The sequence below is a fragment of the Notechis scutatus genome, chromosome 2 (assembly GCF_049901735.1).
Source record: "Notechis scutatus isolate UNSWTSFEM ecotype Mainland chromosome 2, rNotScu1.2, whole genome shotgun sequence".
Taxonomy (NCBI): domain Eukaryota; kingdom Metazoa; phylum Chordata; class Lepidosauria; order Squamata; family Elapidae; genus Notechis; species Notechis scutatus.
In genome coordinates this window covers 210,495,791-210,507,382 of record NC_142010.1, presented here as the reverse complement: position 1 = coordinate 210,507,382, position 11,592 = coordinate 210,495,791, and the positions used below count along the sequence as shown (strand labels likewise).

Here is an 11,592-nt window from a genome sequence, read left to right as displayed (position 1 = left end):
CTGAATACTTTATGCATGAGATTCATACTTATATTTTATATTTACCATGTATTTATTATTATTTGTTAAATTTATTTGCCATCTATCTCGCCATGGGGTTACTCTCGGCGGCTTACAAAAAAGAGTGCAATAACATGTAAAATGTAACAGTAGTAAGGTAATGGAACAATGGATTAAACAATGAAAAAGAAAACAATGATACAACAATATGAGAATAAAAGGTGGGTGGATGGGGAAGCATGGAATGAGGGGGAAGATGGGGTTTGCTATCAGTCTAGTAGCCACCTCCATTGGGTCCCCTGGCCAACCAGCAGAATCAGATCTTCAGGGTCTTATGGAAGAATAGGAGGCAGATCTCACCTTGGAGGGTAAGAAGTTACAAAGGGCAGGTGCTACAGCAGAGAAGGCTCTTCTTCTGGATCCCGATAGTCAAAAAATTTTGACCAACAAGATCCACAGTGGAGCCCTCTCTGCTGGCACAAGTGAGGCAGGCTTGCCCTAGTGGGATGAGTAATTCATCATATAACCTGGACTTATGCCATTAAGTGCTTTACAGCTCTTAACCAACACCTTGAACTGCATCCAGAAGCAGACCGGTAGCTAGTGCAGCTTGTGGAACAGAGGTATAATATGGGCTACTCTAGGGCAGGGGTCCCCAACCACCGGGCCCCGGACCGGTACCGGTCCGTGGATCATTTTGTACTGGGCCGCAAAGAATGAAAGTAGGGCCTACTTTGCTTGGGCGCAGCCATCTTGTTTCGACGGCGCTTGAGAAAGTGCTTCCCGGTGAGCTTGTCGGTCGTTGGTTGGAAAGCGGCGTTTGGGTGCTGAAGGAATACTCGCGCCTTAGTTGCATCGAAGGGGAGGGGCGGCTTCGAACGAAGAGCCGTCCCGATGGCGGTGGAGTCTCGCGTTACTCAGGAGGAGATTAAGAAAGAGCCCAAAAAGCCCATCGACCGCGAGAAGGTACAAAGGAGCAGTTGAAGGTGGCAGGGAGAAGCGGGGGACGGCTGGCTGGCCGGTCGCTCGGCTCGCCTTGCCTTGGTCGTGCGTGGATCGGTCCGTGGATTGTACCAGTCCGTGGTACAAAAAAGGTTGGGGACCACTGCTCTAGGGGCCCCAAAGGCTGCAGTTGCTATTAGGCTTTGAACCAGCTGAAGCTTCCAAATTTTAGCTCTGATCTGACAATGGAAATGGTGCATAGGTGAATCAATGACAAAACACTGATGAGGCCAAGTTCAGTTTTCATATTAAAAGAAAAAAAACCCATCATTGCTGTTTAGATAAAACAGTTGCAACATGCACTAGCAAAATTATAAATCAAAGTCAATGCCAAAAATGAGGATGACATCTTAACTATGGTATTTAAGTTGGTCTTGATTATATCAATGAAAATAATACAAGCCTAAGGATGCCTACTTTTTCCCCGCAGTTTTAAGATGCTTACTAAGGATGCACAGGATTACAGGCAGAACCACCACTTTAAAACAGTACTTTCTTATTTATTAAAAGAAAAAACCATCCAGTCATGCTAAATCATTTGAAGAAAACTTGGGAAACATCCCAACTTCTATGCAGGACATCATAATCTTTATCTGAGATTGACATACTTTTCAAATGGTTTAATTCTTTGGAGACACCTGCCTGTACATTGCTAGGCTACATACAAAGGTATTTAATTAAACGTGCATATCAGTTCCCAAAAACTCTGGGCTGTTGACGTAAGTAAGTGTTGACTGGGGAGGAGAATCTGGGAAATCCCATTAGAGCAGAGTAGAGATAGCCCTCAACTTACTACATTTGAACCCACAATTTATATTGCTAAGTGAGACATTTAAGTGAGTTTTGGCCCATTTTACGACCTTGCTTGCCACAGCTGTCAAGTGAATCATTGCAGTTGATTAATACCCCGGTTGTTAAGTGAATCTCGTTTCTCCACTGACTTTGCTTGTCAGAAGGTTGCAAAAAGTGATCACGCAGCAACGGTCATAAGTATGAACCAGTGGCCAAGCATCTGAATTTTGATCACATGATCACGGGGGATGCTAACAAAGGTTGCAACTGTGCAAAACGGTCATTAAGTCTCTTTTTTTCAGTGCCGCTGTCACTTTGAACAGTCACTAAATGAGCTGTTGTAAGTCGAATGTACAAGACCATCAGCGCTATCCGCGGGAAGCAAGCCTCGTTGCTCCGTTTTTCGGTCCAAGGAAAAGAAAAATCGCTTCTCCTTCGTCAGAAAAAAAAGAACATTTCATATCCTCACCACCGCGACCTAGACATGCTTAATCCAAGGAAACCTTATTATTGGGCATCGACATCCGCCCTGTTCCATGCACGTAAGACTGAGGCACCATCAATTTTTCACGCGCGAGAACCTCCGCCTCGCTCCTTTCCCGCTGATTTAAAAAAAAAAAAAAAAGCCGGCAAGACCTGCTCTAACCGTCCCTGCCCGCTGTCGCGCGCTCTACGTCACGGTTCCTCCCCTCCGCCTCCTATTCACGCTTGGCGACGTTACCTCCGCCTCCTACCCGGAAGGAACTGAGGGCGATGGCGGCGGAGCCTATGGGGCAACAGTGGGTGCTGGTGGAGATGGTCCAGGCCTTCTATGAGGTGAGCGGCCAAGATGGCTGCACTGAGGGGTTTGGGAATGTCACCTCCAGCCCCGCCCCCCGTATGGTGGGGGAGGCCGAAAGCTCAGGCAGAATTTCATGTCACCTTCCTCCCCCCCCCCGCTCCCAATAAGGGGCCGTGGCTGAAAAGGGCGAGGGACTTACAGGAAGGGAAGAGGGTCCTGTCCCGGTTAAGGACGAATGGAGTTAAAAAAAAGGAGGGGGGACTTCCCTTGGATCCCTTCGCTGGGGGGCGAAGGCATGGTGATGTTGGCTTATGTGTGTCGCGGGGAAATGTATTGTGGGGATTCACTACACTATACGTGACCCCAACAAATGAAGCGAACAGGAGGATTTGTTTACCAACTTATTGCAGTTGATTTTTGGGTTTCTCCGTTTCTGGGATTAGATTTTGACAAACGTCTAGATTAGAAGTTTTATCTTCTGCCCTTCCAACATCCCTCTCCCTCCCCCATTGCTTCATGTTTTTATTTTGACTTTGGTTCTTGCCTATCGTTTGCTCAAGTGTAAAGCTACTTTTCCGATAGCGGCCTCTTCTAAATGCATCTTGATAATCTTGGCTTTGGATCAGGCAAGATGTTTTTTTCTTTGATTTGTAAGCCGTTACTCGAGAATTATTATCTATGGTGTTAACGTAGAATAAATAAATTCTGAGTATCTTCCTACATCCATTCTTGAAATGTCACAATAGCTATAAGAAGTATGGGCATTATTCTGAAAATTCTTGTTCAGTTTTGCACGGAATTTAAATATATCTTATTTTTATGGATGTGTTCTTAAATATCTGTTAGAATTAAAATGCAAAAATAATTAAGTTTGTAATAATAAGGATGCTTCATAGAAAATCTCACCCTTTGTGTTCTACTTAACGGGGTACTTAAATACTTCCTTTTTTGTTGTTGTTAGACTGATTTAATTATCTGAATTTTGTTTGTGGACTTATATGAGTTGTGATTGACTCATGTCCTAATGTTGAAAGTTCATTTAAAAATAAGATTTAGAAGTGTATACCAGAAAAAACCAACAGTCATATCATATTGCAGATAGCAAGGACACAAACCTGGCTTAAATTGCTAATGCTGTAGTATATTTCTATAGGATAAATAATGATATAATAGTCAACTAGAATCAAAGAAACCTGCATTTATGTCATTTTCAACCAGGGAAGCTATCTAGATGACTTTGGACTGGTCATTCATGATAGATTAGATAGATTAGGTAGGTAGGTAGGTAGGTAGGTAGATAGATAGATAGATAGATAGATAGATAGATAGATAGATAGATAGATAGATAGATAGATAGATAGATCCAGGAATTTAAAGTAGGTTGGTTGTTAGGTTGAGGTTTCTTTTATTTTCAGTGTAAAACTATTCCAGCAAAATTACCATATGATTTGTAGCTATAAAATTAATGCTCCATCTGTACATACCGGTAGATTGTTGGATGAGAAACCGTTTGATCTATGCTTTAGGAATGGAGATGCCAATTTAATTTGTTTAGTCCTACAAAATAAGTATGGTATGAATTCATTTAATTCTGGTCAGCACAGTCCTTCATACATTTCTCCCTTGTGATTTTGGAGAGCATTACGTGAGATGACAGAGATCAGAAAATACTGTGTGCACTCACAGTGGGCATTCATTCACAGACACAAAATTGTTTTCTAATCAGGTATTGGGTATTGAAGTCTTGGCAGAGGCCAGAAATAAAATCCATCAGCATCATAGGGTTCTAATTCTATGATTCAAAATTTAAAAGCATATTAGTTTTATCACCCTCAAATTAGAGTTCCAACTGTAAACAGTTTAGTTTGCAACTTCAAAGTTATAGTTTTTGCATTGAGACATGCATAAGAATAGATGCACTCCTTTTTCAGTATCCCTAATGAATTTTTCTCAGTCATATTCTGTCTCAAAACTCATTCTTGTACAATCATAAGTTGGGTTTCAAATAGAGCTTCAGCATTGCAGAAATTGCCTGTTTGTTATGTAGACTTTTTGAAATAACTTAGGTTGTTCATTAATAATTTCTCCTTTTTTGTTGTTTAATTTCTAGGCTCCAGCTTACCATCTTATTTTAGAAGGTATTCTGATCCTATGGATAATCAGACTGCTTTTCTCTAAAACATACAAACTTCAGGAGCGATCTGATCTTACACCTAAGGTCTGGATTTCTAAAATTCTCTCTCTCCCCACCCCCCTTCACCTACTCATCCATCCAAACAGATACACAAACATATATATAGTGGCTATAGAAAGTCTACACATCCCTGTTAAAATGCCAAGTTTTTAAAATCTAAAAAAAATCAGACCAAGATAAATAACTTCAGAATGCTTTCTACCTTTAATATAACATATAAGCTGAACAATTCAATTGAAAAACAAACTAAAATATGAATAATGCCAAAGGGACATTTATTGTAGTTGCTGCAAGAAGCCCTGGATACAATAGAAGCATATCTATTATTGACCAGTCAGTGTCAAGCATTGAAAAAGGATTATCTCCTTTTCATGGTATAATTAATTTTATATAATTAGTTATTTCTAGGCATAGTTGGATTTTAATGTTACAGTTTTATGTGCTGTTTCATAAAGCATACTGGCTAGTTAACTTACTAATGTGTTCTAAGGTTGTGTAAAAGTTGTGTAAAAAGAAGTATTGTAATTGATGCAACAACCAATCAGTATTCCTAATATTCTGAGGAAAACTATGAATTATATAAAGGAGAATTTGATTTAAGGGAATGACATACAACTTCATTTAGTAGATTTAAAATGAACATGATTTCAATCTCACTAGCTTAATCTCTTTTAGTTCTTACAAAATGTGTGTGTATCTCAACAGCTTAGCCCCAACCTTTCATTTTTTTCATAATAAATTGGAATTGGAAATGCAAGTTCAAGTCCACTCTCAGCTAAAAATGCTAGTACCTTGGACTGCAGTAATATAGGAGAGGAAGAGGCAAAGCATGAGGACAGTGTTGAGAGGAATCAGCTTGGAGTTATTACATTCCCACAAATAATCCAAGTGCAGGCCCCCTTGAATTCCATTAACTCTTATCTAGGGTCAGTTTGGTGCTGACTGTTAGTTGAGTAGATTCTGGTACAGAGGCATGAGCAATAACTCAGCTCAATTGGAACTTAACATGTGATCCTGATTCTTCTCAACTGACAAGTCATTTTCTCTCAGGTCAACTTCCTTCATAGGATTGTTGTTATAAAGGAAAATTGAAGGAGGGTCTGCTATATATGCCACCTTGAGCTCTAGGAGGAAAGGCAGGATATATTTATTATTGAATAATACATCACTCAGTACTTCTATTTCTGTTTGTAATAGGAAAAGGAAGAGTTGATTGAAGAATGGCAGCCAGAACCTCTTGTTCCTCCAGTACCAAAAGATCACCCAGCACTAAACTACAACATTGTTAAAGGGTAAATTTGGATTATCATAATTTCATATTTTACTTACAGCCCAGTTTTTTTTTACATGTTAACATGAAATATGACTGTTTGAAAGTATATACTTCTAGCAGATGTGTTTAGGATTGTGAGCTTGATCACTTTGTAGAATAATTATTGATCATTATCTTGCAACTTCAGAGAACCGGGTTCAGCATAAATTTAAATTCTAAAGTTAGACTTGAGTTGTAAAAGGTTATCAAATAGGCATAGTAAATTACTTCATTTTTATCATTGTGCTTAACAGATAAAATAAGCATGTCTGATGGCCCTTCAGAGTCCTGGTGAAAGGAAAAAAATCTGTTTTCTTTGGAGTTGGAATAGATTGTCTCAGAAGTTGAGCTAAATTGTTATAGGCAGGCTGCGGTTTGGTTAAACTAAACTTGAACACTTTTTAGTTGTTTCAAATGTTGGCTAAAAAGAAGTTTGGACGGATCTCACAGGGCAAACAAGACCATCCTGGTATGCTCCACCGATTTCTAATTGGTTATGCCTTGCTTCAAACATGGTGCCTAGCTGCCTGCTCCCCCCTCAATCTTCTTTTCTAATATATCCCTTTAAAGGGGGTGGGATACCAGTTGGATACCAATCCTCTGAAACACCTGCCTAGAATTCATATATTTTGGACCTGTTTTCTGTTTTGGTCACCTGGAATCAACTGTTCTGGATACTGAATGCATAGAATAAATAATTTACCTGTTCCTGTTATTAATTTACTCAAAGATTATTAGAACTAGTAATTCCAGATTTACCTAATTAAATTTTTCAGTAATAACAGGCAATATCTATTTAAAAGGTATTAAATCTCAGGATGACAGGTAATTTTAGATACACATGAATGGTATTTTCTATTCCATACTTACTTCCCTGTTAATTGAGTGGTAGAGCCTGTGCTTTGCCTGTAGGACATCTGAGATTCAAAATTTGCACATAACACTGCAAAAACTCTACATACAGTCCTGGCAACATGCTACTAGTCAGTGTAGACTATATTGGGCTAGATGAATTAACAATATGACTTTGGTAGCTTTGTTTTTTTCTAATAAACATGGAAAAGGGAAAATCTATTTATGTAATATTTAAAAGGACAGTTTCTATAATAAAGGGGGATTTTAACTGCTGCTCTTTTCTTAAACTAATTCTCTACCGTAAGCATCAAATATTTAATTCATCCTTTTTTTTTCTTTCCATTTTATATAAGCCCACTTAAATTGAACCTACTTTCTGAAACAATGCTTAGATGCTACGCTTCCTAGCACAGAATGCTTACTAGATGTTACGCTTTCTAGCTCCAATTGAATTAATGAAGCTTCATCATAATTAAGCATATGAAGATTATACCTTTAAACATTAAATTTTGAGGATGCTTGTTGACTGCGCCATAAATTTAAAAAGTCACAGGAATTTTAGTATACCTCTAAACACTCTTTCTGTTCTTAGTAACATTATCTCTTCACATTTTTATATAAATATGCCATATTCTATTTGTATTTCCTTATGTTACTCTTTATCTGTTTAAGTCAGGAAAAATTCTGAGCAATTCAAGGTTTAGTCACTTTAAAATAAATGCCAAAGTGTTTTTGAGAATGCCATTTTATATAAGTAAATGATATGCATGGAATACATCAGCATGATGAATATAATATTAATATATCCAGCCAGTATGTGGCTAGATTTATTCTAAATCTTCGGCTTTGTCACGTGATGGCCACACCCACGCCCGGTTTAGCAAAAGGGGGAAAAGTTGTGATGCCTCACATGACAAAGCCGTAACAATGTGAGCAGAATAAGTGCCTTTTGATACAGGATTGCATCATGTCTTAAAAAGAAAAATACTACATTCTTTAAAACAGTGTATAAATGATCTCAAACAATAAATGGCAGCATGACAAAATTATGTTATTTTGAAGAATTCAGTACTTATATGGAGTATCTTAATAAATTGCTATGCTGAATTAGTGCTAATTTTCAGACATACTATAGTCTTTTTCAGTTATAGAGAATAAAATTCATGGACATATTTTATGACACAGGCATTCAAGAAGTGCAATCTTCCAAACATTCTTAATGAAATTAGAATACCTAAACTTTCATGAATGATTTGAATAGTGAATTAGACCAAACTTAGATTTTAGTATATTTTTATTGTACTTCAAAATAAAAGATAACTGACAAATACAAAAAAAAACCACTAAAACATTCAGTGAAATGAAATTATCTTTAAACAATGTAAAAATAATAGAAACCAAACAAGAAAATAATAAAATCTTTAATGTGTTGGAAATGCAGCTCCTACAACTTCTAAAATGCTACTTGGGAATATTAAGAACTTCATCCTGAACATAATCTGGAAAAATTATGAAAATGAAAAATAGTCAGTCATTATAAATAATGAAACTTGCTGGTTTAGAGAAAGTAAGCCTGTTAATAGCAGTTGATAGGTGGCTTGAAATTTGGCTATTGTGCATCTGATCTTCATTTCATTTGGAAGAACTTTTTGGTGTGCTGTTATTTGGAGCTATTGCACCAAAAGTGACTTCTATTTAAAAGAAAAGGTCAGAATGAGTGCTGGGCTAGTAAAACTATGGTTTATGTTCTAAGAGTAGTTGCAGTCCTGTTATCACACATTTTTAATATGATTTATGTTGCACAATTCTTTGATATGCTAATGTACATCAGCTAAATGTGGAGATGGGTAATATAAAACTCCATGTATAGCCAGAACTTCCAAACAGTTGCCATATGCTTTTTAATGTGATTGAAAGGGACAGATATTAAATGTCCATGGATAATTTTTACTTTACATTAGTTAAGATAACAGTAAATGTAAGGTACATCACATTTTATTTTTCTCTTGATCACTCATTTCTTCCCTTCTGGCTTTACTTTTTTACAATATTCAAGGTAATATATGGTTCTCATCCTAAAATGTGTGTGCAGCCCTTAGTCTAATGGAAGACATTCAGGTTCTTGTGGAACTCTGAAGGTTCCATAAAACCCAGTTTGGAAAAAATAATCACATTTAAATATGTTGCATGCATGCGCATGCTGGATGGGTTCAACAAGCTTCTTCTATGTGAATAATGAAAGGAGATGTTGCAATGTCAGGCAAAAGCATTGCCTGTCAACTCTCTTCTGAGCACACGTCTGCCCAATTTCAGTGATTCTTATGGATATCAAAACTGACTGGCAGGGATGAAATTTTTTCCTTGGAATCTAAGCCAGAATGTGTGGCAATATGTATTGAATGGCATTTTAATAAATTAATGTAGAATATTCGTAAGATTGCTTCTTGTTACAGTCTGTTGCTAGATGATTGCTTTAGAATGAGTTTTCTCTCTAGTTTATTTGACTGACTATTTAATGTCTTAGCTTGAATTGATTCTTTCAGAGATTTAATTAATATTAATTCATCCCTTAATCCTTGAATTAAACAGTGAAACAAATTTTTAAACACACCGAACTTTCTTAAGTGGCAGGATAACCATTCCTTAGTATGTAATTTTGATATTAGGGAACATGTATTATATTTTCTGATAGCATTATTGTTACTCAACTAAAATACTTCTCTTTCAAAAAAAATTAAAAAATGAAATATGTTCCCAAAATTCTGAAAAAGTATTCAAAGAAAAATATAAAGGTTCATTATCAGCAATTAAGAGGTTCCTTTGGAATTTAGCAACAGATAAGTGAGTCATTAGAACAAAGTTGTTTGTAGTAATAGCATAAAGAATAAGTATTCTTAACTATAAATCTCTACATCAAACAGTATCCCCATATTTAGATACAGTACTAAATGAGGAGACTACTGTTGTTTTTTATATTCAACAATACTTTGAACTTCTAAATCTGCTAGTTCTCCAAATTTGTTCACTTTGCTTTTTTTTTTTTTTAATACTTTAAGGCCTCCAACTCACAACATTATCGTCAATGACAAGGAATGCATAAACTTTGCATCATTTAATTTTCTTGGGCTTTTGGATAATGAAAGACTTAAAGTAAGTACCTCCATAGATCTCACTATGTAGCCTTATTGTTAAAAGAACTATTTGAATGACCCATGGACGCTTATAATCTTTTAGAATGTAATTGTGATTACTATTTCTTCTCCTTGTATAAAACCTGTGTTGATTTCTCTTAGTATTACATTCACTTACAAGAGGGTGTTTAGAGCGCACGTCGGGGTCATAGGTTCTACCCAGAAAAAAAAAAAACCAAGGATAATTTGTAGTAATAGGAAGTATTGTGTTGTGCTAAAGAGAAGTTAGTCTACACATCACCATTTAGGTTATGGTAAATCAAGTCTCATTTTCAAAATAATCCAGCAGCCCTGTGGCAGTGAGAGTGTCCATAGCATTCCTGCCTGCATACATACATAATTATATTAGTCCCTGTTGGATAAGCAATATTATATAAGGTAGAGTAATGGAGTTAGATGTAGTAAACAAAAAATTAAATAAAAGAAAGAATGTAACTAAATCTAAATATACCACACCATGCACTGTACCTTTTTGTATGTTTTGTCTTTTCAAACTAGTCTTGCTTCTGCCATGTCTGTATTCATACATATAATAATGCAAATATCTTTTTTTTTTTTAAAAAAAAAAATACCATTTAAAAATGTAAATAGAAAACACAGTGGTGAATACTTAAAATGATACTTCATTGTGCTGGAGATGCATTCCTTTAATGTTCAGATGGTTATATTGAACAATATTCTTGACTAGCAAAAATTGATAGTTGAAAGATTTTTAAAATGGAAAGCATTCACAAATACAACCATAATCACCTGTTTTTGTTATTATTATTTGACACAAAAAATGACAGTGTACACAGCAAATTAGATAACTTATGTTGGGTTTCATATCACAAATCACTAGTCGAACATTTCCCAAGTGTATAGGACTGCATGATGTATCGGCGGATTATGTGAGCATATCCCAGTAAGGTGGCCTTCTACAGCTGACCAATGGTGATTTTGTCAGCGCCAATTGTTTTTAAGTGCTTGCCTAGGTCTTTAGGCACAGCACCCAGTGTGCCAAGTATCACTGGAACCACCTGCATTGGTTTATGCCAGAGTCTGTACAGTTCAATTCTCAAGTCCTGATATCTGGTGATTTTTTCAAATTGTTTCTCATCGATTCTGCTATCACCAGGTATGGCAATTTTGATGATCCATACTTTTTTCTTCTCCACAATCGTGATATCTGGGATATTGTGTTCCAAAGCTTTGTCAGTTGTTGTTGTTTGTTGTTGTTATTATTATTATTAGTTTTAAAAATATTAGGAGGGAGTGTTCACTTTATTGGTGATCCATGCATTTTCCAAATGTTTATTTAGTGGTCTACATTTATAGAAATTATGAGAAAGACTGGAAAAAATAAAGAAACCAAAATGATATTCTTTAAGGCATCAGGCAAAAGGTTTATTTTTTACACACATAAGTTAAAAGTTGTATGTTATATGTAATAAGTTACATCTTCTATACCTGCAACCTAATCATT

The 11,592-nt window shown here is 36.4% G+C and overlaps 1 protein-coding gene across 1 annotated transcript in view; it reads left to right on the top strand.

Moving 5' to 3' along the window:
- Positions 1–2,526: 2,526 nt before the first annotated feature.
- Positions 2,527–11,592, top strand: part of SPTLC1 (serine palmitoyltransferase long chain base subunit 1) — a 33,068-nt gene continuing 24,002 nt past the window's right edge. Inside the window, exons 1-4 of the mRNA XM_026673996.2 lie at positions 2,527–2,610; positions 4,686–4,793; positions 5,967–6,061; positions 9,993–10,086. Coding sequence (XP_026529781.1) covers positions 2,548–2,610; positions 4,686–4,793; positions 5,967–6,061; positions 9,993–10,086 — 360 coding nt within the window. The 5' untranslated portion in view covers positions 2,527–2,547. The remainder of the gene's footprint in view (positions 2,611–4,685; positions 4,794–5,966; positions 6,062–9,992; positions 10,087–11,592) is intronic.